The 26512-nt window shown below is 37.4% G+C and overlaps 1 protein-coding gene across 2 annotated transcripts in view; it reads right to left on the bottom strand.

The window, feature by feature from the left end:
• The window catches only part of LOC145683450 (ATP-dependent RNA helicase DHX30-like), a 95561-nt gene that overhangs the window by 56405 nt on the left and 12644 nt on the right, over nucleotides 1–26512 (bottom strand). For both annotated transcript variants that reach the window (XM_081754789.1, XM_081754794.1), the window contains exons 3-7: nucleotides 21784–22331; nucleotides 15614–16017; nucleotides 11498–11573; nucleotides 9833–10043; nucleotides 4364–4574 (exon numbers count right to left, since the gene is read on the bottom strand). In XM_081754789.1, the coding sequence (XP_081610915.1) occupies nucleotides 4364–4574; nucleotides 9833–10043; nucleotides 11498–11573; nucleotides 15614–16017; nucleotides 21784–22331 (1450 nt within the window). The remainder of the gene's footprint in view (nucleotides 1–4363; nucleotides 4575–9832; nucleotides 10044–11497; nucleotides 11574–15613; nucleotides 16018–21783; nucleotides 22332–26512) is intronic.

Below are 26512 nucleotides of genomic sequence, written 5' to 3'. Positions count from 1 at the left end.
TAGATTTATCCCAGACAAGGCCTGCCGAGAAAGCTGAACACGAAACAGTGCTAGTTTCTGCGCTTTTCAAACCTGCCGAGGAAGCTGAACACGAGCAGTGCTAGTTTCTGCGCTTTTCACACCTGACGAGGAAGCTGAACATAAAACAGTGTTAGTTCCTGGGCTTCTCACTCCTGATGAAGAAGCTGATGTTTGTGATCTTTTTATAAATGTATGGAGTAGAGACCTGCACAGGCCGGGCTTGGGCGGGCCGACACTGATTTCTCTTCAGGTCGGGTCGGGCTGGGGCCGATTAATTGCAATTCTTTAATAATTATTGACTTCCGTTAAACGATAATTAGAATAAAGGCAAACGTTGAAGAAGTGTGCCCATGAAAAAGGTTACAAAATGAAACATTTAAAAATTTATCGGGCCGGGCCGGGCTTGGGCCAAGAATTTTATAAAACTTATCGGGCCGGGCCGTGCAGGTCTCTAGTGTGAAGGTTGGACGAATCACAGCCTTTTTCTTTATGGCTAACTAATGCTTGGCGTCCCATACTAGCAACAGAAATAATAGCCTGAGGGCAAAATCGGCAGCCTGCACTATAAATATCTTTTTCACCTTTGACTGGTCTATCCCGTAGGAATGGGTGTTGGAACCAACTTTCTTGAAACGAAGTCTTACCATGGGAATCCTTTGATGTTCTTCCTGACATCATGAATTGGAAAGAGTACAATAATAAGTTCCTGTTACAGATTCCTACCACAAAATCAATTTACAGACCAATATAGATCTGTGTTTTTTGTGTCGAAAACATGAAATGATTCTAAATATTTGCCCTTGTACCTAATGTACCTAACAAGGGAATTTACCTCAACCGTAAATGCAGCGTCTGTAAAATATTCTAAAATATTAATAAATGTTAATAAAAGCCTCAAATTTGTAACTTAGTATATTCTTTAAAAGTTCAAGGATCTATAGATAAATTCATGCACTTTTCCAGTTTTTTTCTCAAGGCCTTAAAACTTCACGCGTAATTCCCGCTTTTCCAGGAATTCCCGACGCTTGGCCACCCTGGGACATTGCGAAAACCTGAAATACTCAAGCTGGAAACAATTGAAATGTGGTGTTGTTGCAGAATGCTGCGCATATCATGAACCGAAAGGAAAAGGAATAAAGACGTACTAAAGGGTGCTAATGAAGGACGACAGATCATGAAGATAATAAGAAAAATAAGAAATAGCATGCTTGGCCATTTTTTTTTTTTTTTTTTTTTTATTCGACACTCCAATTGGATTACAGCGTTGATAGAGGGAAAGGCGAAAGGAAAATCAGGAAGAGGATAAAGGATAGAATATCTAGATCCAGTTATGAAGAAGAGACCTTATCAAAGTATAAAACAGCTCTCCCAATGGAGAGAAAAGGTTTAAAATGTCCATGTTGGCCACCAACCTATAGTTGAGTTGAGAAAGATGAAGAGACATATTTCTAAATATTCCCGATATCTATGGCCTTAAACCCATCGCGTATAAGGAATGACATCTCTCGGCAAGCACATTATCCGGGGGAAGGGGGAGAAGGACGTGGCATGGAATCTGTATATTACGTACTATCCCAGTACCTGCCTGGTATGAATGAGGAAAACAACAGCAAAACCTCAATCAGAATGACTGACTAGAAAAGCTGTTACACCTTTTCTGAGTCTCCCCTCCGGGAATCGAACTGAAGACCGCTCGCGTGAAAGGCAATAGAAAAAATTACAAAGCATGACAAATATAGAAGTACATGTTAGATTTGTCAAAATATGTACTATATATGTATTACGATATTACGATATACTATATATGTTATATATATTACAGTGGCAAGTATAACACTGCGTCCCTCCATAACTTTGTCAAAAGAAAAAGTGCATAAATTAATGTTTTACAATTCTTTCCTCAAATGTGCTTAGTATTAAAGATAATCTACATATTTACGCACTTAACTGAACAATAATATTTTAATAGATCGAATTATAGCAGTGAAAAGAAATAGGTTAATATACGAGGAAGGATCGGAAAGTAAGGTTACTAGGTCGATATTTCAGAAGTTTCGTCTGTTATAGAGAAATAAAGGTTGTGCAGTAATTTTAATATACGGAGTTGGCAACTGTGCAGTAATTTTAATATACGGAGTTGGCAACTGTGCAGAGTTTCTTCCACCCGCCAACTACAGCACTAGTTGTATGTAAACAAACAAACAAAACAAAAAAAAAAAAAAAAAAAAAACAGCGATTCGTTTGGAAAACTGGTCTCGCGAAAAAATTCGCTTAGTTATTCGATTTCTGTGGGCGAAACATGTAACCGCGGCTGAAATTCACGGGCAGCTGGTAGAGGTTTACAGAGAGAGACTCTAATGTCTCGTCAGCACAGCGCAGAATGGTGTTGAAAGTTCGCGGCTGGTAGAGAAAACGTCATCGACGAGGAGCGCAGTGGCCGATCCGGCATAGCATTAACAGATTTGAACACAGCTGGAACGCCAACGACCACCCTCCCTACAGCCCGGACCTCGCTCTAAGCAACTTTCACCTGTTGCCGCACTTGAAGGAGCACATATGGAGTCGCTTCAGACGAGGAGGTGAAACACTTCGTGATAATGTGACTGAATACCCAAGGACAAGATTTTTACCAGGAAGGAATCTTCAAACTCATCTCACGATGCAAGAAATGCCTCAACCAATATGAACACTATGTCGAAAAATCTTTACTTTCTGATCATCCCTCGCACCTTGCAATCTCGATACAGACGTCCCTCCTGTCCCATATCTGAACCCTTTGATAACCATTTTTAATCTGAGACATCATTACAGCACGTGATCTCATAACACGTGAACACGTGAACTTATAACAACTTTAAGTTTAAAATTTGGTCCAAATATGTTGCACTGTATTGGACTTTGGGAGTGTGTGCATATAGCAGGCAAGGTCAAACAGGCAAGCAGACTCACTGATTTTTTTCTCTTCGCGATTGCAGTGCTTTTTTCTGTCCTGTTGTCACAAAAGAGGAAGAAGAATTGATTGGTTGAGTGATTGGGTTTAATGGAGACGTCAGCATCGAGACTATTTGACTCTGTCACAATCAACATGACTGCTCAAACGGACTGCTTTAAATAAAATTATAAAACGAACATAACTATATATATATATATATAAAGCGCCGCAAAATAGAAATTAAATCCTAAAAGAGGAGATAAAATAATAAATATATGAGAATAACAATATATTACAACAATAAATAGTAATAATACTACTGTAACAATACAGAAAATACATAACAATTACTAGTATTAACAAAAAAAATAAAAATAAAAAATCAGAATAAAAGATAAAACTGCTACAACAACAAATAAAAGAGCAAGGGGTTCAGAGAACGTGAACAAAGTTACAAATGTGCCTAAAAGCAAGTACACGCTCAACAATATCAAAATCATTGCCCAATGTACGGTCTAGTGTAAGCAGCAGTCCGTGATGCTCTCTGAGGTCTGAGAATTTACGACATCCGACAAGAATGTGCCGAATACTCAGTGGGACAATACATTCCGCACAACACGGCCAATTCAAACAATGGAATAAATAATAAAGCGCCAGATAAGTGTGTCCCATATGCAAACGACGAAGAAGGAGAATCACACTTTGCAACTAAATACTTCCTTTTGGTGGAATTGAAGCTTTGTGTCCATTTCAGCACCGAGGGTATATGAAACGTAGATATACATTTAAGGTGGAATCCAAATCACTGTATGAGTTCAAATTTTTCAAGGCTCTCCCACCAGGAATGAATCCGAGAAACTTGGATAATATACAAAGAATTAACGACGCAAGTTACCTTGTGCCTCTGTACGATATTGATCAAATACGTGGTGTTATGATTTGTGGTTCAAACACTCCATTCAACACTAAGATTACATAAGACGCAGATACTCTTCTAGCTGATCTGTAGACTAGTGCATGTTCCTTTGGTCTACGAGATCAAGAAACCGATTCTCGGTAGGAAAGCATTGAATGCACTCCAGTGGTCCAGGTTTTCGCTTTAAACGCTAGGTCTCGTTTTTATCGCCTCGATGCTGATAGATGGTTTAATAATCAATCCAATGGGATGCAGATCTACAGTTAAACGTACAAACCGAATTATGTGAGCTAACAATCATACATCAAACCGATCTACCTCAACAAAGGTGAGAACGTTAATCACTTCGCATCCAAGGATTTATATGAGATATTATTACTTCCTAAGCTGGCCGCTTGTATGTATAATTTAGACATTCTCTATGTAATACAAGTTGCCAACTTAAGATAAGTTTCACTATACAAATAAAAAATGTTAAGAAAAAAAAACATTACCTCCTCAAGTCTTTCATACGCCACTCTTTCTGCCAGAGAGATGGCACTAATGCGTCGCGGTTGCGTAATGATCATATTGCACTCCGCACCTCGCTGAGCTGCAATTAAATGGTCGAACACGATCTGCGGTACTTGCGTGCTTTTCCCACAGCCTGTCTCTCCTGTCACCACTACCACTGGGTTGCTATTCACCAAATCCAGTATCTCTGATCTGAAATAAATGATTTAGAAGCCTTAAGTAAACGTCCCAAATAGTCTACGACAAGATCGTCTATCTTCCAAGATTCCGGGAGAGAAGCTCGAAGTTTTGTTCATAATCAACTATGAGAGGACTGAATGGAATTCTTAACTTAAGCAAATTTACGCGAGTCAGTTAGAAAGTTAGTCGCACTCCTTTTTTTTTTTTTCGTCAATATCTTTGGTCAAAGGCTATTCTGATGAAACTGTGTGGCAAGCAGCTTTCACGAGGCAAGTGAAGGTGTTTTGATAATCAGTCGTAGACATGTCTCGACAGCTGCAAGTGCCGCCCAAATTGGAAATGCGTGCAGTGATTCGTTTCAGTGCAGTGCGAAAAGATGTAACTGGACTGAAATTTATCGGCAGTTACATGACGTGTATGGTGAAAATGCAATGTCACATCAAGCTATTGCGAAGTGGTGCAACATGTTTGAGAACGGACGTACATATATTGACCATCATCCTCCTTATAGCCCAGACCTTTCCCCGTGTGACTTCCATGTGTTTGGTTCCATGAAAGACAAACTTTCAAAGCGACGATACCACTCGGATGACGAGGTGAAAGCTGCAGCCCAAGAATGGTTATTGGGCATTGGACGGGATTTCTTTGCAGAAGGCATAGAAAAATTTATACCACACCTCGACGTAATTACGTTGAAAAATAGACTGAAAGTGGAACTTTACGATATAAATAAAGATATTGTAAAATTTCAACCCTGTTTTATTTTCTTAAGCAATGTAACTAACTTTATGACTGACCCTCGTATAGTGACCTCCCCTCCCCCGCCGCTAGTTTACAAACGGCGTAAATAATAAGCATAAGAGCTCGAGTCCAGGACAAGAATATGAAATATTTTGTCAAAATCTTTATTTGTATTTTCAGCGAAATTAACCAGATGTGCAAATGTATAAGTAGATTATTACTATTACACTTAAAAAAGATAAATCAATTGACTAATTGAAATTCAATGTGTCTTTTCAGTATAGAGACTGAAACGAAATCTATTTCCTGAAGTGGAAGCCGAACCACTCCTCGTATTTTTTATTCGAAAAAAATGAAATGAAATCTTTGAGTTTTACGTCCCACGGTTATGCGGGTTAGGCTAGAGACGGTGATGATGAGTAATGAATGAAATGGTGGAACGAAGAAAGTGGGAGGAAACGGGAGAACCCCGAGAAAACCCACGCACACGGTGTTCGTCCACCACAAAGTTCACTTGGCGGGGGCTGGGATCGAACCCGGGATCCCAAGCACCAGAGGTGAACGCTCTACCACTGAGCCACCGCGGCCCCGTATTTTTATTCGAGATCTGGTACTCCCACCAAGAATCGAAGCCCCATAAACATGAGATTAGGTAATGCTTACGGGGATTATTTACTGATTCTTGTAAAAACGCTAAAAAATTGAGAATTTTAGGTTAATCCCTATCGATCTATCTCAGCCATGATCAACGACAAAGCTGCGAGGTCTATTCAGAAAGACACCTAACTTTCACAAAATACAATCAACGCAACTGTTCTTGAATTTCTGCTTGCCAGTGCCACGTAGTGGGAATCTTTCCAAGCACTGTAACAGTATCTAGAGCATTTTGTCTTGTGTTGTTGTACGGAAAAATCGTCGTTTAACCGTCTGTGAAATAACGGAGAGACAGTAGGAATCAGTAATGTGAATCCTGTCATGTGATCTTAATTGAAAAGCTGAATATGCATCATGTTGCTGTAAAATTCGTTCCACGGTTGCTAACAAATAAACAAAAGGAAACACCTAAGGAAATCTGTGAAGATCTTTCGAATCGTGAAACCTAAGATAACATCTTGAAAAATAATAAATGAAAATAATAACTTGTTGAAAACCAATATAACAGATAACAGGGTTGGATCTCTGGCTATAATGTTGAAACAAAATCATACTGATCCCAATCTATGGGAAAATCTTCGCAGAGAGAGAAAAAAAAAGCACGTCAAGGTCACTCATTCGTTGAAGTAATCCTTATTGTTTTATCTTTGTAGTGTTGTTCATTATGAATAAGTTTCACATGGTCAAATCATCAACATCAGTGTTATTTAGAAGTGATAAGGCATTTGAGGGAGGCTGTGTGGAAGAAGAAACCGGAAGCATGAAGAAATAGGATATGGATGCTGCACTATGACAACGCTGCTAGCCATTCGGCGCTACTTATTAGGAAGATTTTGGCGAAAAACAATACGACAGTTGTACCCCAACCACCCTATTACAGATCACAGATGACGAGAAGAACCCTAGCAGAAGTAGTGTGACGTAGGTATGGGCTCGCCCACTTTTCGCACGGGGGTTTCAAATGACACCACGGAATAGCACACAGATAACTACCCGGAGTAGCAGACGACATCTAAGTATACGCCACACCTCAAAAACCAAAAATGGACTTGACCGTGTCGTTACCTTTCCCCGCTTTCCCTGTTTTAGGGTTCTTCTCGTCATCTGTGAGCTGTTGTTTGACTTGAGACCTGCAGATTTCTTTCTATTCCCCAGTTGAAATTCACCCTGTAAGGTCGCCGTTTACGATCCATAGAAGAGATAACATAATATTCGCTACGAGATCTCCAGTAGTAGTAGTATAATACCTAGGTAGTATTATTAGTGATGATATGAAATGTAAACGTGAAATAAAAGCAAGGAAAGGAATGAGGAAAGAAGCCTTTAGGAGGAAGACTTTTTTTTTTGTGGGACCTTGAAAAAAAAAAAAAAGGAGTTGAGAAAAAGACTCGTAAAATGCTTCGTGTGGAGTATTGTACCCTATGAGGCAGAAACATAAACATTACGCAAAAATGATGGAAAATGACTGGAAGCTTTGGAAATGTGGGTGAAGAGAATTAGCTGGGTCGAGCAAAAAACGAATGAGAGGATGTTAGAAATGGTGGGGGGGGGGGGGGAGAATAATTTTAGATATTATTCAGAAGAGGAAAAGAAAACTGGTTGGGGTATTGGCTAAGAAGGAACTGTATCATGAATAACGTACCAGAGGGTACGGTAGTAGGAAAGACCTGCCAATAATTGCAGAATACCTATGATCATGATAATGATAATGATGAGACTTCCAGGCTATTCCAAAAGTGCGTTCGAGCACTGGACGACGCGGTGGTAACAATGTATTAATAGTGGACGGAATTATCTTAAAGGAGACAAATCTGAGTAATATAGAGATGTTCTCGGGATATCAGCCAGGTGAAGTCCGATGATAGAGCCGACGTTTCAAGAACAGACATCGTTCTCGTCTTCAGGGCAATTATGCTGAGACCAGTTCGTGTGTAGTATAGATAGAAGAGGTAAAGGGAGGGGGGGAAGGTTAAGAATCCGTGTCTGATTGGATGGTTTTTAGCTTGACGCTGATTGGTCGTATTCATATATGCTTTCTTTATGACTGGTGTCCACATGTCTGGCTGAGTTGAAATCCTGTATCCCTGTTGATATTGTTGGGTTATTGTAGTATGCAAAGAGATTCTTTAATTATCCCATCCCAGTGGTTTGAGCTCTTTGAAATAATTTTAGTCTCTGAGAAAAAAAATTCTATGTCCTATAATATGTCCTAAGAGGATAAAGAATCTCTTGCTATACTACAATAACCCAACAATATCAACAGGGATACAGGATTTCAACTCAGCCAGACATGGACACCAGTCATAAAGAAAGCATATATGAATACGACCAATCAGCGTCAAGCTATAGACCATCCAATCAGAGACACGGATTCCTAACCCCTCCCTTACCTCTCCTATATATAGTACACACGAATTGGTCTCGGTATAATCGCCCTGAAGACGAGAACGACGTCAGTTCTTGAAACGTCGGCTCTATCATCGGACTTCAGCTGGCTGATGTCCCAAGAACATCTCTATAATATTCGCCGCCAGGAAAGCTTAAATTCTTATTTCAAATCTGAATAATTTTCACAGACTGTAACTATCATTATATTTTAGAAAGTTTGGTTTCTTTCTGGAGAGACCTTGTATATGTTGAAAAAAAGTTTACTGACATTAAACATTCAAATCGGCTTAACGAAGTACTGCACTTTTCTCAAACAGTTTCAGAAACATACATTTTTACATGTATTGATATATAGTGCAATTATTACAGGTAAGTTACTGAACTGTGCGTATGCTTCTACTATTCGACATAGAGTGCATTGTGTATATTTCTCAAATTTTAATGAAACTTAACTTTTAAAAGACACCCTTTTGAAATTGCTTAAGAATAACAAACTAGAAAAAGGACACATTCAACTACAGCTTGGAATATTACGAATATCCATAATGTGATAACGAAATAATTTCCACGTTAACTTTCGTTAAATAATAATAATAATGATGATGATAAGAAAAAGTAAATGGAAAATTAAACTGTCACCATCTTTTTCCCTCACTTAATTTTCCAGTATCTATTCACATTACACGAAATATAAATCTATTTCACATTCCGAAACCTACGATTGCAATAATCTTAAAGTCGCTTACATACAAGTTTTTTACTCAAATCAACAAACTTTCATGTACTACTAGTATTTTTTTACTCTTGAAACAATTTTTCGAACCTCATTTTGTTCTAAATACTGTTATTTCACATTCTAAATACTATTACGTATACATATAATACGTGTAATATTTTTGTTGACATTCAGTAGTAATATTTATATGTTGTTAAATGTTTCAGAATAAGTGTTATACTACAAATAAAGAAATAACTGATTATCTTTGGCACAAATATGTATGTTAATATGTCCAGGCCTGAAAAAAAAAAAAAAATGTAGGAGTGGCATGACCAAGCCTACCTTGAATTTTATAACTTCTATTTGTGACAATACGCTTAAAGATACATACACATCAACAATAATATCACTTGCTAATACACTATATAGTAGTCATTTCCAGCTGAATGCCCTGTGACGCAACAGTTGCTGCTCTCATTTTCATCAAACCACACAGAACGAACAAGGAGTAGACGGATACTTCGAGTTGATAAAAGATAATGATATCTAGCAAACAAGAGTATCTATGGTTTTACAGAAACGCTGCTCGTAAGTCTATAACCATTCGTACGCCGACAACACCTATTTTATTCCATTCCTTTCATTTGCTCTCTCTATTATTTCTGTCTCTTCTCCGATAGTAAAACCCTGCCCCTACGTCACATACCCGGCAGTTGGAAATGACTACCACATAGACATGACAGTTACATACAATCGTACAAAAACTTACTTGCTCTTGTAAATAGGAAGATTTTCCTGTACTTCTTTTAATTTGAGAAGTTCTCTCTCAGACAACTGCAAAAAATAAGGATTTAGCACCACGCCTTCCTCTAAGCTTCTCAGCCGTTCACGATAGTTTGAATATAATTCAGAATTTCGCTTCTCCATATATTCATCGCTTCTCTCTTTATAAGGTTTCCCAGTGATCGGGTCCAAAAGACCTTAAATGAAATAATACACATGAACCATTCAGAAATAAATAACTGACTATTTTGTTAAAAAAAAAAAGTCTGACACATCTTTCAATAATTAAATAAGGCATTTAATTGTGTTGAGCCTTAAATATTAATTTATTGACATATTTCGGGAAACTGATGCTACTTTCCTTGGCTAAATGTCGAAAAACGGAAGTAGGTATCAACAAATTTACATACATAGAAGAAGAACGTGTATTGGCGTTACGTGAATTCACTGAGGCCTAATAAAGACATAATTTGGTGCACTTTAATATTAACTAAAACTTCATCTATAATATGCCCTGGGAATCCTAAAAGGACTTCCCTATTTCTAAAGTGATTTCAGCAACCAACCTTGTTGCCTTCAACAGGTAGACAGTAATGAAGAAATTCGACTTCATCGATATTGTTTACATTTTTTCAACTTAGTCCTTTTCCCACACAAAATACTAAAATCGGTTAAGTTTATGACATGTTACAAATCATTTAACACACTAGCTCACAACTTAGTGGTACCAAAACACCACAAGACATACCACTCAATTGCTTTCTTCCTCTCTAGTACAGTGAAGAGTAAGTTAACAGAATAAGAGAAAGGTGGATGAATAAGGTATCAACTTAAAGTATCGGAGATTGTAGAACAAGAAAGAAGTATATTGAAGACTGAAAAGAAATAGGATGTTTGGGCATATTATGACACGGAGAAATTACGCTATTAGTTATAGGGGATATGAAAGAAAAAAACTACATAGACGAAGACAGGGTTTGCAACATATGAACCAAATAATACAAGACAGAAACTACAATCAAATAAAAGTTTGGCTTGGGGCAGGGAAGAATGGAAGACGATTTCAAATTTATAGAGTGACTGGAGATCAAAGAAGAAGAACTTCTTTCTCTCAAACCCTTATTGCTTGAAATTGAACCTATGACCCTTGATGGAAGAGGTAAATGATGTTCCCACCATGCCTCCGTTGGAGGTCTTGAGATTACATCGTAGAACTTCATCATCAATTTCTCATTTTTCTTTCTTTGTTTTATTTATTTATTTTTATTTTATTTATTTAACAATCACCACATACAGCTCAGAGGCCATTTTATACTGGATATCTAACAACAACAAGAAAAACAATGGAAAGGATTTAGGAAGGTATCGGCCAGGGCCTGTTTTAGTAGGTACCATCCCGGCATTTGCCTGGTAGGACTGAGGGAAACCCTGGAAAATCCCAGTTAGGATGGTCGGCAGGGGTGGGGTCAGGAATCGAACCCACGACCTCCTGAATGCGAAGCCAACGCTCTACCGCTTGAACTACTTCGCTCTTTTTTTCTAGTACCCTATGAAAAATGATAAAGGTTGTTTCGATTTCCTCATTTCTTTCCTCACTAGCAGAAAAATACAGTAAAATTCTAAAAGTTCGATCGCTTCGACACATACATACCAGCAGTCATATCCTCAGACTCGATGTCACTATCGGAACTTGACTCTTGTTCAATCTTCATATTAGGAACTATGTTCTGAAACGAGATAAATAATAATAATAATTTCTTGCAAGGATATCTTCCGTAATATAAAAACATAATGTGTACTTTCATGAATAACTAAAACAGAAACAGTTAGCTTTTAAGCCTCAAACGATCCGTCGGCAGAGTGCATACAGAAGAGTAAGGAAAATCAAACTAGAACACTAGGACTGGAGGGAGAGAGAGAGAGAGAGAGAGAAATGAAAATGAAAACTTTAAGTTTTACGTCCCACGCTTACGCCGGTTAAGCTAAAGGAAACGGTGATGATCAGAAATGAATGAAAATGTCCACCACAAAGCCCACTTGGCGCGAGCTAGGATCGAACCAGGGATCCCACGCAATAGAGGTCAACGCTCTACCACTGAGCCACCATGCCCCCCTAAGAAAGAGAGAAAGGTGCCACTGCCAGCCACCATTTTCAATATTTAAATTAAATTGAAAATGGTTAACACTGACGATGATCGAAACTGTGTGTGATATGAAAATTCTCATTTTTTTTTCACCTCATCTCTCCTTCTGCACTATTACCAAGTGTCCCATAATAGTGTTTCCATTCTTTTAATCTTAATAACATAGAAAACATTACAGAACTTAATTGGAGTTTTTATATTCGAAGCTCAAACATCTACATTGAGTATATGTGAACATGTGTGGGAATTCTGTTTTTTGTCATACTCCGTTAGACGATACGCACTAGCGTATAGAAAAAGACAGAAGTTATCAATTTATCTTTTAAGTAATGTTAAGTGAGTTTTGAAGTGTTATTGGAAAACAGACACTGTAAAATGTAAAGTCGATGTAGTGCAGAATTCAATGTTGCCCTACCGTCACGCGTAGGAACTGGGAGATTACGTGACAAGTTGGAGGAGAATGAAATTGTATTATGTGAAGAAACGATGGTATGGAAAGGAGAGGACAGGAATGAACGAAAGAAGTGTTGAGACGTTGCTACAGACTTCCACAGATTTCTGAAAAAGTCTGTGCGAGAAAATTTACGGAATCAGATATTAAAATAAGCAAACACGTTCATCACATTTTGGTGCACTCGAAGTGGAGATCTTATATTTCCAGGTTGGTTTACGATACGACCAAGGAAGATCTAGATAGGCATTCCAAATTCTGTGAGTGAATTGTAGGTCTGCACAAGTGGTACTGTCAAGTGAGAGCCTAGATATCCCTCATTGAATACCGTTACATTTCTACCTTGAGGAACGCTGAAGAACAATGTGTATGCCACGAAGATGAGAAGAACATGAAATATGCCACTGAAACTGCCTGTGCTTCCCTTCGCTTGGAAACCGTATCTGTCGTCGATCTTTTCTATAGCATTCATGTCAAAGAATTGATGTCAATGATGAATCATTTTGAACGTTATAAAATTTTTGAAGTCTTTCAGTTTAATATCCCACAATTGTGCCCTTTAGGCTAAGGGAGGCGATAATTAAAACAAGCGAATGATAATGGAAGAATTGATGAAATGATTGTGAAATGAGAAAGTGAGAGGAAACACGAGTACTCCGAGAAAATCCACGGACACCATGTTGTCTACAACAAACTTACTTGGCTTGAGATCGAACTAGGAAGTACACACACTAGAAGTAAGCGCTCTACCACTGTACCATCGTGCTCCCGAATGATTGACTAAGGAGCATTACTACGTAATTAATTTGAGACATCTTGTATATTTACTTCTAAATAAAACAGCGGTTGTACATACTGTTTCTGTATCACTTCCATACTTGTTTCAATGTTTTGCCACTGGTACGCCAAAGCTATACCAGCTTCTTTTAAGTTAATGTCCGAACATAATGCGACAAACATTGTAATCTATGGTGGGTATCCTTGATGGATCAGATCGCTGTCCCTCTTGAGTCTTTATTCTGTCGTTATCGAACTCCGTATACTACGCAGGCCTGTCTCCGTGACGTAATATTAGCACCATATGTAGTTCATTTCAGTTGATGATATGCCCTTCAGAAATAGGAATCTGATATCACTATGCATTTCAATGATTAAGGACATGTTCTTAAATGCCGCCATCTTGCAACTGGTGGGGGAATTATAATTGCCATGAGCACCATCTAACGAGCATGAGACAAAGCGAAGGTCACAATCTATTGCTGTTTAGCGGGATTATATAAGATATCCGAACATGCTGCAGTTGTGTGAGGTTTTGTTATCCTACATACTAAACCGCCTCAGTATGGCTATTTTATCACTATACAGCATTTGACAATAAAGTAATGAGATTGACCGCCGCGCGGCGCTCCAGTCGCCAGCAGCCCGCTCTCCGGCGGGGTGATTTGTGGTGAGGGTCTAAGTTACGCAACGCACCGCGCGACAGTCGCATCCGAGCTCTGACACACGTGAGGATGGCGCAAAAACTGTTTCTGAGTTTTTGTCACGGCACAAAACGTGAGAAATGAAGCGTTTGCTGGAGCAGTGCTACGCAATTAAATTTTTCAGAGTTCACGAGATTTTTCACTTTGGCCACATCTTTGCCCAAACCACTCGTTGAAGGGCCTCCAAGATCGCTCCATGACCTCAACGGTCTCCCGTCCGTTCTTGAACTTACTGAACCACCGGAAAACCTGGGCCCTTGACAGGGTGGCGTCTTTGAAGGCAAGGAAGCGGTATTGTCTAAGTGAAAGCCAAATTTAATCGCATAGCAGTGCTCCAGCGAACGCTCCATTTTTTTACATTTTCTGCCGCGACAAAAACTCAAAAATAGCTAGTCTCATTACTTCATCAGGGTGTCTACTAAAATTCCAAAATGAAATTTCGTGACTTTTTCTTTACCAAACCTTAAAATTTTGTAACATTCTCAAGAGCGAATTTGGGTGTGAATTAGGCTGAATTTTCATGCATGCGATAGAAGTGTGCTTTGCTTGTGATTTGGTAGCGTTTAAAGCCGACCATCAACATTTTTGGTGGTGAATTTTGACGTTTTGTACAGCAAAATTTTCCAGTGTGTACTTACATTTGTACAAATTTTAAAAAATCGTGACCCAAAAGCTGAATTTCTTGACTTTCATGACCGTTTTCTGATTTCGTGACTTTTTCATGACTTCTGTGACCAATAGACACCCTGTTCACGGACAAACTCTGTATGACGACTGACAATGAGAAGATAAATGAAAAAGTAATACACCGGAGATGATCTGTTAGTATAAAAAGCCTTTTCAGAGTACTGTTAGGGTCACTCGTCCCTGCGCAGTACATATTCTATTAATATACTTTTTATTATGGCTTTGGAAATATTTAACATGTATTAACTAACTAACTAACTAACTAACTCTATGGCCTATGGAACCTGGAGGTTCAATGCCGCGTTCACAAAAGCTCTCCACTGACTTCTATCCTTAGCTAATTGCATCCAGTTTCTATTTTGTACTCCAATCTCTGCGAGATCCATCTTAATATTGTCCTCTCATCTGCGCCTAGGTCTTCCTAATGGTCGTTTTCCGGTTGGTCTTCCAGTCAAGACTTTGAAAGCGTTTCTACTTTCTTCCATTCTAGCTACATGACCTGCCCGTCTAAGCCTCCTAGACTTGACGACCCTAACAATGTTCGGCAAACCGTATAAATTATGTAGTTCCTCGTTATGAAGTTTCTGCCATTCCCCATTCCCGTTCCTCTTGGGTCCGAATATTCGTATTAATAAAAGAATTTAATTTAATATGTAATTTATTAATAATTGAATTTAATATGTATTAATAAAAGAAAATTGAACAAAGCACTAAAATTAATAATACTTGTGTAATGGTTTCCGCAAAGTAACTTCGCCTTCAGTGTGTTTCATGAAGGCGACGTTACATTACCGGAACTGTTACACAAATGTTATTGATATTTAGTGGTTTGGTTAGTTTTGTTTTATTAAATATGTTAATACTTAACCATTATTCTATATATTTTACACTTTAAGCGTAAGATAAACTCAAAATTATCATCCTTATAAAGGGTTACATGCAAAGATGGACACATGCATTGTGAATACGCTGGAAGCAATCGATACAAATTACAATAAATATACCTGAACATATATATCCATTAATTGTTTCATACGTTCAAGATCCTGGGAACGAATCCTGATTTCTAAAGGCTTCTTAATGCTGTCTTCCATTTCTTGTATCTCCTCTTCACTATATACAATTGGACGACCAGCTCGATCTATCTTTCTCTGTTTATCAAGCCATGCAAGAGCTTGTGCTGCGGTCTCCAACCCTGCCTTCTGCTTTGTAATTTCGCAACTACGAAATATCTTGGTTGTTGGCCATGGGACCTTCATCACAGACTCCCATTTCCTGGAAGGTAGGAGTCGAAACGTGTACGTGGGTTTGTAATTATCATCTTTTTTCTCGGACGAAAGTATACTGAAACAGTTGTGAAGCACGGACTTTGGATTCGGAAACTTCTTTTTAATTCTCTTGACACCTTCTGGAAAAAGAGTAAAAAGAAAGTGATAAAGTGCAAAATATGATATCTTACAAAAGATAATTTCAATTCCTACATTCGAGGGTCGTTCGGAAAGTAACTTCCGATTGGTTAAAAAAGGAACACCAAAGTAAATAAGAAGAATTTATTATATACATCTGAAAACTAATTCGTTGCTCTATTTTTTAACATAGTTTCCATAAACATTCAAACACTTATCATATCTCTGTCTCCCGCCTATGCCTTTAGCTAATCTGTGACCGCATCTTTTAGCTCCTCATCACTACGTCATATAACAGCGTTTCCCAACCTTTTTCAACTTCTGGCACACTATGTGTGTAACTTGAATTCTCGCGGCACACTCATAGATTTTATTATATTTAAACATAAAATACCATGGTATCTTTTTCTGTGATTACTGATCTCCTCACAGAGAAGAAAGCTCGATCACTGGCTTTCCACTATGGTAAATCATTATCCTTATTTTTCATTCTAATTTAAAAATAGAAAAACAATTGCAATGAAATATTGGACTTAGGTTTTTAAAAATACGCTTTCTTTTTCGAAAACTGCATCCAAACTTTCACTAACAAGGAAGATCACTAAATAACGAACGAACAAACAAATCTCTTTTACTTTTAGAACACAAATGTAGGTAACTCGTATGCATGTTTGTTTTGTCGAAAGGATCGAATATTTTAAAATTTGAAGTTACGAAATAGTCTGCAACAATAAAGAAGCAATAATGGTCATAACGTCATAACAATGATAACAAATACGTTTTTTAATATTAAAAATGTACAGAAAAGTAACGCATTATGAAACTTAAAATTGTAGATTCATATTAGAGGTTCATAGTAATGTGAAATACAAATATACATTTTTCCCTATGTGCTGCAATTTAATTGGTGTAGAGTTAATAATTTTGTTTCGATTTACTCGCGGCCCATTCACGGCACACCAGTGTGCCGCGGCACAGCGGTTGGGAAACGCTGTCATATAACATAGTCCTTGAAATTTTGTGGAAATTCATCGGAGAGCTCCGAGATTCTGAAACGTCAATTTTCACGAACTTTTCCATCAATTTTCTGAACTAGTTCATCAGTGACCACAGATGGCCTGCCACTCCTCTCTTCGTCATGAATGTTTGTTCGTCCACTTTTGAAGGAACGAACCCATTCACAAGAAACTCCTTCGCTCATCACACTTGGTCCATCACAAAGTTCCCGATGAATAGCTGCTGCTGCCGAATATTTTTTTTGTCGTAGGAAAATATATAACAGCTCGCACCTCCACTTGGCGGGGTTTTCTACTGCAGAACACATTTGGAGACGCCACAAAAGTGAAACTAGTGATCAGACAACCTTCACTCTACCATGGCTGGATGTAGACTGATCTACCGCGCAAGTCTGTGCAAAGATAGTAGCGCTGCCCCCCACTACTTTACGCTCAGTCACAAATCGGAGGTTACTTTCCGAACGCGCCTCGTATTCTTGCAATAACTAACTTCGGATCTAACTTTCCCTAGTATCTTGGTTCATACGGCAAAGAATAAAAACTTCAAGGAATAAAAAGGAATAACAAGGTTCTTACAAAATTACTTTTATCATTTTCCCTGATTTCCAGGTGCAAGACCAACCATTTTCTCTGACCCGCGACATTTAATAAGATAATGGTGTACTGATTATGAATGCCTGTAAAAGATAAATAAAGACTTGGGTCAGTGATTCTCAACCTGTGTGCCGAAAAGATCAGTAACTTTCCGTTTGCAACATTATACAGTCGCCATACAAATGGCTAAGGCTACTAATAGTAGGCAAGCTACCAGTGTAAGCTAATAACCCAAGAATTGCTATTTGAGCTAGTGAAGAAACATTATAAGACATCCTAAAATAATATTACACATTAACGTTAAATTTCTTTTTTTTTTTAAAAAAAGCTAAGAAATTGGCCACCCTTCTCTCCAATGAGCAGCTGTAACTTAAAAATTCCTTAAAAAATGTCAACAAATTCCTTCTATCAATTTCGAAGAAAATAAGACGCACTCCTAAAAATTTAGTAAACAAACGAAAAAAAAACAATACTTTAATGGAATTTCTCAAAATTTCTTCGAATGCAATAAAATGAGAAAATAAAATATAGATAAACTTTTCAAAATAATGTGTAAATGTATATGCAACTGTGAGAATGCAAACTGATTTTTTTTTCCCTCAAACGCAAAAATATTTGAAAGTTTAACATAATGAAAGTTATACGGAGCGAACATTACAGCTGCCCATGCCAATTCCCTAACCTCTATTTTCTTCTACCGATTTTTCTTTTTACTTATTGCAATAGATCTTAATTGTTATCACAATAAAACATAAATTTATTATCTTATACATATTATACAACATATTAAAAGCTAACAAGAATTTTAGGAATAATCCAAAAAATGGATAAAAAGATTGCGATCTTGGCCGATATAATTAGTTTTTGGATCAGGAGCTACAAAATTTTTAAACGGCCCCTAAATCGAGTTCCCGTATTTTTTTTTTTTTTTTTTTTTTTTTTTTACGGAATACGCATATTGTACTAAGTTAAGTGATAGTTTGGGCTGGCTACACTATATGTGGTTTTAGAGATATAAGGCGTACAAGAAAATTTTTCATTGAATGAAATATATTGGATTTTTTTTGGATCAGAAGCCACACAATTTTTGAACAGGCCCTAAACCGAGTTTTCTTAATTTTTTTCCGGAATAAGTACATCATACTGAGTTAAGTGATAGTTTGGTCTTGGCTACACTATATGTAGTTTTCCAGATATAAAACCTACAAGAATTTTTTTGTTGAAATATATTGGATCTTTTGATCCAAAAAGAACTTAAATGATATTGAATAAGTAGGAACACTACTTAAATGCTTTTAACAATAATAGCTATGATTACTTGTTTCAGTTACTTAGATTGACTGCTTTAAAATTTTGATTTCACTTCCAATTTCTTCTGATTCCAATCGTTGTTTTTTCTTAAGTCATCTCTCTTTTTTTCTAGTTCTTTTAACTTAGCCATGAGATCTCTCATTTTCTCTTTCTTTTCTTCCAAAGCCAAATTGTATATTGTTCTCGCACCTTTTACAAGAAGTTAAAGAGTCCTGGATCTGAAGCATTGAGACATCTAATTCCACCTATGTAAGCAAATCTACCAGTTGTCCTTGGGCTACTGAAGAAGCCTCTTGCAAATTTTCTACCAATAAACTTTTGTTAATACAAATACCAGATTCTACACTTGCAATTCCATGTGAAATAATCCATGTCATTTTCACAAGACTCCACAAGTGTTTGAATTGACTTTTGCCACTTCGAACTGATTTATAAAACTTATCAAGATTTGTTTAGCGTCCATTAAAATAAGACGTTAATACACTTTTAGACGGTTGAAGAAAAGATTCGAACTCTTTCTGAACTAGCTCTGCTTTAACATCATCGAGATGAAACGACTGATGGAGTATTTCCAAGCATTTCGTCATCCTTATCCGGGCAATTTTAGGTTTATGCAAGAAAACCTCAGGATTAAGGCATGAAAGGTACGAGTAAGAGGATACCTAAGAGGACATTTTTCGAGTATTTTTTAAGTAGTGCCTATCAAAAATTTTTGACAATAACTGAAGAAACTGCACTTGTCTACTTCCTTCACATTTTTAAGCTTTTTTTTTTCCGAACCCTATATCTACATTCTTTGGGGCTTTCAGATTTTCAGATTACTTTTAACTTCTAGAGCTTGCCCTCAGTCGTCTTCTTTGGACATCGACATTTAAATTTTATCATATATTCTAATAGAAAAAATGTTTATAGTCTATTACGGTGTGAAAAAGCATTGGGTAGCAGCAAATTACTTTCATTTACTTAACAGTACTTCTACACTATTATGTTCCCAACAGAAAGAAATGCCACCATCTATAACTGAAGTGTAACAAATCAAAATATCTTCATAAATTACATTCTTAATATTACAAACAATGTTGTGTACAACTGTACATGAAGTAGTAACTACTTTACTTAACAAGTTTACATACTATAAATACAACTCCTAAAACTCAACGAAAATTATTTATTTGTAATGCTTCTTTCAACAAATTATGAGTGAATTATTGGCTTATCTTAACAAATAGATCAGATGGACTAGTTTCATTTCCTGAGGAAAATCCCCAATTTTCCCTGATTTCCAGGTTAAGCACCATTTTCCCTGACATTTGACCTTCGTTTCATTTTCCCTGACTTTTCCAGATTTGTAAGAACCCTGAAACAAGCTGACCAGATCAGCGGTCTGTAATATTTTGTTTAATACAGAGCTGAACTGCTTAGCATCGGTAACATGCGTCTCAGAAGAAGCTAAGTAAGCAATTGAGGATTGTCTATCTTGTAAGTAAATATTACCAAACTCTTAACAGTACTTCTTTTATGCATTTTTCTACACAGTCACCTAATCTTTGTATTTTAAAATAGCCAAAACTTAACACATAGGATGATATACGAAATGTTACTGTATTTGTTTAGTAAAAATCATTAAAATTTTTGTGATTGAGGGTAATATGTCTGCAGAATGTAATATGTCTACGTTTGCAGAAACCAATACATAGTCATTTAGAGGTGTCGCCTGCAAACTTCTCTAGGCGAGCAGGCTTTTTACATATTAAAAGCAAACCGGAAGTTTATTTCCAGATTACGAAAGCTTCAATACGACAATAAATATATTCATAATATACACGTACACAAATACATATATTATTATTATTATGTTTCCAGTTTGTTGCCTTTTTGAAACCTGGGTCTTGAGAGGGCGTGAATTTAAAACCACAGCTTGTGGTAAATTTACGAATAAATCAGTCATAAGAAATTGGATACTGTTCATGGAAGTCCATTTGTTTGACTGTGTTTATCTTCTGTACTCTTATATAAAAGAGTAAAGATGAGTGACTTTCTGGCCATACTACTACATCTACAGTCGTTAAATTTTAATTTAAAAAAAATCATTTTCATACGAAAGTAGGATATAAGAACTTTTGGAAATACATATCGTAAAAAGGGTGGCGTAAGTATGTTTTTTAGGTCTTCTGCCGTTTAGGACTTGTGCCGCACTAAGGCTATTCAGTCTATATGTGCTAATGCATTTTTGTACGTTTCCTTCCCAAGGATGGGTTCGAACAGAGATACTCCACACTTACACTTATATAATAGGGAATTTTGAGCGGGTGCCGGTAATTTCATTTTCCACAGTTTGCAACCCTAGTCAGTCCGAAAATTTTTGGAAATATCCTCCTACAAGTCGAAATCAAGAAAATATCGAGTCTTACCTTCGTATTACTTTTAGATCACCTTGGGGCGCCCTGTTTTCATTCGGGGCAGTCTTTACTGTAATGTTTACCGGCTGGAGTCAAAATACTGTCACTTTCATGTTACACCTACAATTGTAATATTTTCAATTCGGAATGCAGAAACTTCCCTAATGATCTGGTGCTTAGCGCGGGGTCTCAGGTTCGATTTCCGGTGAGCTTTGAACGCTATATGGTGGTTCGGATTACACTTTAAAGTCTTATATAGCCTCGAAGCTGAAAAGGAGTGCTAAACTTCAACAAACTAAAACAATTCGGAACGCAATACACCACCATTTTTGCTTTATTTTAAACTCCTTTGTGCGAGATGTATAGAAAAAAAGAACACTGCGTTCACTATGGGAAACACGATGTGACGTCACACTATGTAAGCCTAGTAACAACACAATCAACTCACCTTCTGCAATGAAGTCACTGTCTTCTTGTGCTGAATATGTATTATTTGCCATATTCATATCGACGATTTTACTAGTCAAGCCGTCAGAACGATTACTTTTGTCCAATTCACGTGTTGCTCTTTTCACTTTTAGACTTGCTCTTCTCCCAATATTTTGTGTCAAACTATCCACTGGTGTAGACTGTGATTCTAAAACAGTTTCTTTAGGTCCATCTATAGACCCGTCCACGCTCAATGGCGTGGGAAGGTCAAGTTTTGTCTTCAGCAACTTCCTGTTATTGCTGGAAGATTGAGCTTCCAAAAATACTACGTCATCATCCTTTGAGGCAGAAGAGTCTTCCAATGACGGTGACGATAACTGTGACTGCAGAAACTTCTCTCCCAGCTCCCTTACATTCCACTCCTGTGCATTGGGCAAAAGTTTACCCATTGTTTTGGGACTGAGGTTTCCAGCGTCTGTGATGCTCTTCAACTCTTTTAGTATTTCAAGAGCTGAAGAGGCCGCCTTATTCTCCGCTTCTTTCTTTGAGCGGCCACTGCCCTGCGTCCTAGAAGAAAAGTAAAAGTAATTATATACTATATTTAGGAAGGTCTTACAGTATATAGTTTTATATATATATATAGGGTATTTCAAAACAACACCGACAACGTTTGGGAGGTGATTCCTGACAACAAGATAAGACAAAAAGTATAGATCAACCTGGATGCAGAAATGCTTCCTTTCAGAGTTACAAGCCGCCAAAAACATGAAAAAATGAACTTTAAAGGTCCATAGCTCCAAAATTATGAGACCTGCCGTGGTCGGTTCAAAACTTCACTAAGAAACTAATATGTGCCTTATCCAAAAATCCATGTTTCAGAATCCTAAGGTACTCACACGACAATTTTTATAGAGGGAGTTTGGCTATTGGCATATAATTTGAAGTACTCACCAACTACATCTATAAAAATTGTTGCGAAATTACCACAGGATTCTGAAATATGAATATTTGGATAGGGCATACACTAGTTCCTAAGATGAAGTCTTGACCCGACTACGGTACAGACTACCCGGTCGTAAGTCCCATAGTTTTAGGGCTACGGACCTTTAAAGTTCGTTCTTTCATGTTTTCGGCAGTCTATAACTCCGAAGGGAAGCATTTATGCAGCCAGGTTGATCTATACTTTTTGTCTTATCTTGGTGTAAGGAATCACCTCCCAAACGTTGTCGGTGTTGTTTTGAAACACCCTATATATATAAATATTGCAGGTAGAGTCAATAATATATGCATTATACTAAGTTTCTCTAAGTCTTTAAATACTCTAAAATGTTTTCAGTGTAGGATACGATGTTACCTCGGGTAAATAGGATGTTGTCTTTGCCCAAAGCGGACTCAGATGGTATAGGTAACTCCGTAGCCCATAGCGGTCTCGGGAGAAGGTATTGAAGATTAATGATCAGTACAAGACACTGATGATTTCTCGGTCCCGTGGTCCTATTATATAGCCTTCTTTTGGAGGAAGAACCTGTGGAGGAGTTGTCGGATTTCTTCGTGGTTCTCTGTGTCCACTTTGTCTCTTCCTGGTAGTGTAGTTTTCATCTGTCGTCTGCCACTATTTTTTTACAGATTGTAAAAATACGTGTTTATTGTAAAAACCATGTAGCTTATATGGATTTTGGCAATATATATGGGTTTAACGACTGCAGTGAAGAAAATGTAACTCTTGATTTAGCATGATATCGTTATGACATTTTGTATACCGTTTACAAGTCAGATATGATATGTCGACGATTGTACAAGCATATTTAAAAAAAATTGCATGTCTACTTCTCTCTCTTTTTTGGGCCGCGGTGGCTCAGTGGTAAAGCGTTCACCCTTCTGGTGTATGGGGTCCCTGGTTTGATCCCAGCTGTGTGGTGGGCAAACACTGTGTGCGTGGGTTTTCTCGGGATTCTCCCGTTTCCTCCCACTTTCTTCATTCCACCATTTCATTCATTTCTCATAATTACCGTCTCCTTTAGCCTAGCCGGCATAACCGTGGGACGTAAAACTTAAAGATTTCATTTTCATTTCTCTCTCCTTTCAAAGACCGTATTCTTCCACCTGTTACATTGAAGAATATGGGGTTAAAATTAAGATTTTTTAGGTTAAAGAAGAATATTTTATTTAATTTTTATTTTGATTACCCTTCTACTGTTTATTTCAATTCACCGAAAGCTTTCAACATCCACGAGTATGTATTTCAATCAGGTACGAAGGTAGAGATTTACAAAAAACTGGACATTTTAGTAACTGAATACACCCACCAATCAGAGCGTGTAACTCTTGAAGGTCTAGTACTTGCTCTTATTCTTACCTCCTTCTATTCTTTTTCCCGTTAAATGACTGCCTTTCTTCCTGTGATCAATTTTGTCCTTAAATACTGACCATGTTTTTGATCTGATAAGGAATTGTTAGTTTCTAAGTATTAGTTTGAAGATGATTGTAACTTCAACTTTACTATCACACTTTATTCATTAGCGTAAAGGTAATGAAAGACTGTGGCCGGTCAGATATTACAATCCCATTTTGTGGCATAGCGAATATTACTAGCAATGAATCATGCATGGTATACGCATTGGCTTCCGAATGTCATTATTTGCAGGTTTCTAGATCGGAAGTTCTAGACCTCCTATTAATTCCAGCAGTTACTCAACTTCCTGACATTGCTCAACACTGAATTCCAAAGCAACATAATGAAATGAAATCTTTCAGTTTTACGTCTTACGCTTATGCCGTGAAGATTAGAGAAGACGGTGATGATGAGAAATGAATGAAATGATGGAATGAAGAAAGTAGGAGGAAACAGGAGAATCCCGAGAAAAACCACGAACGCGGTATTTGTCCATCACAAAATCTACTTGGCGCGGGCTGGAATCGAACCCACACACCAGAAGTGAATGCTCTACCGCTGAGCTACCATGGCACTTAAAGCTACATAATAAACTATTTAGTTAGCATAATTACTTATTATTACTAGAGCTAGGGATTTTAGATTAAAATTTTTATTTAAAAAAGTGCTTTAATTTAGCAGGTGAAAAACTTTGAAAAAAATTACAAATTTAAAATATAAATAGTACCAAAACTAATTACATTCTATATGAGGTAGTCTAAAAGGAGTGAGCCTGCTGTGCACGAGATGGCGTTAGTGTCCGAAGTCTCAGTGTATACAAATCGCAGTAGGTTCGGCATAACGTCATTTGACGCTAGTACATGTGCAAGAAGTGTTGGAATTCTTATAGTCACACGTATGAATCAACTCTCTGCAAAACTGTGCTACATTTTACAATCTTACTTCGATGAAGTCACATATGCTAAGCAGGTTCGTGAAGAAATTTATGTTATTTATGAGTAAGATACGTTATCAAAAGTAACAGCCAAAAAATTGTTTGGTAGCTTTCGTTCTGCAAATGTTAATATCCAATTGAAGATGCTCCTCGCAGTGAGCGATCAATAACAGAAAATGTACGTGATATTCTGGCAAAAGACGAGTAACACTGACGTGTAAGCAGTCACGATATCAGCAATGATCTAAACACCCTCAGCAAACAGTGTTAAATAAACCATTTGGAGAAAGCTGTTTACAAAAAAGAAGCTTGAACGCTTGGGTGCAATATGATCTGACTCAAAATATTTACTTGATTGAATCTCTATTTGAGAATCTTGATTGAAACGTAACGAACTGAGGCCATTTTTAAAGTACTTGATCACTAGAGATGAAATGTGGATAACCTACAACAACAATTTGCGAAAAAAGATCATGGACGAAGCCAAAATAAGCTTAAAAGTCTGTGGCAAACCGCACACTGACGACCAGGACGTTTACGTTATGCATTTGGTGGGATTGGAAGGGTATCAAGCATCACAAACTGCTGCTGCCGGGCAGAACGATGACTCGGACCTGTACTGTCAACAAACAGCGCAAGTGCACCAAGCAAGTTTGAAGAAACGGCCGGAACTGGCCAACTGAAAGGATGTTGTATACCATGCTGACAACACCAAACCGCATCATTTTTAACGACCCATCAAAAATTAAGAGAACTTGGCTGAGAGGTTTTAGTGCATCCACCGTATAGCCCGGACCTGACAGTGTTTGCCTACAGGCCTCCCAGCAGGGCACTGAAAAAATATAGGACAATTTGGTGTATGCAATAGAATATTATGCTCTCAAGCACAAATAAATAAATAAACGTATTTTTTTTTTTTTTTTTTTTGGAAACAAGTTGAAATAAATGACTTGATTTACTGATTAAAGAAAAATTATCAACGTATTTCCCTCTCAACTAAACAATATAAAAGAATTCCATTCATCATAGCTCTGCAAATTATACATACACTTCTAACAACTGTTATACAACATAAATTTCAGGCCTTTTCCAGTTCACAAATAGTTTCCAGGATTTTCGCTCTTTTTCTGCTTTCAATGACTCTTCCCGGTCATTTTCACAACAAACTTTTATTTCCAGGCTTTCCAGGACGCATGGAAACCCTGCATATTATGTACAGCAATATTGGAAGGCGCTGGGAAACATACATAGGAATATCAATGGCCAGCCAATACTGCTGCAAACCAGGGTGGAAAAAAATCATGATTTTTTTCAAAAAAATCATTTTTGTTGATTTTTTTGATTTAAATCGATTTTTTTGATTTAAATCAAATCTTTTTCTTCGTATAATACAAGTTGCGAACTGAAGAAAAAACATTAGGA

This window comes from Thermobia domestica, chromosome 1, assembly GCF_964235325.1.
Source record: "Thermobia domestica chromosome 1, izTheDome1.hap1.1, whole genome shotgun sequence".
NCBI lineage: Eukaryota > Metazoa > Arthropoda > Insecta > Zygentoma > Lepismatidae > Thermobia > Thermobia domestica.
This window is presented reverse-complemented; position numbering and strand designations above follow the sequence as displayed.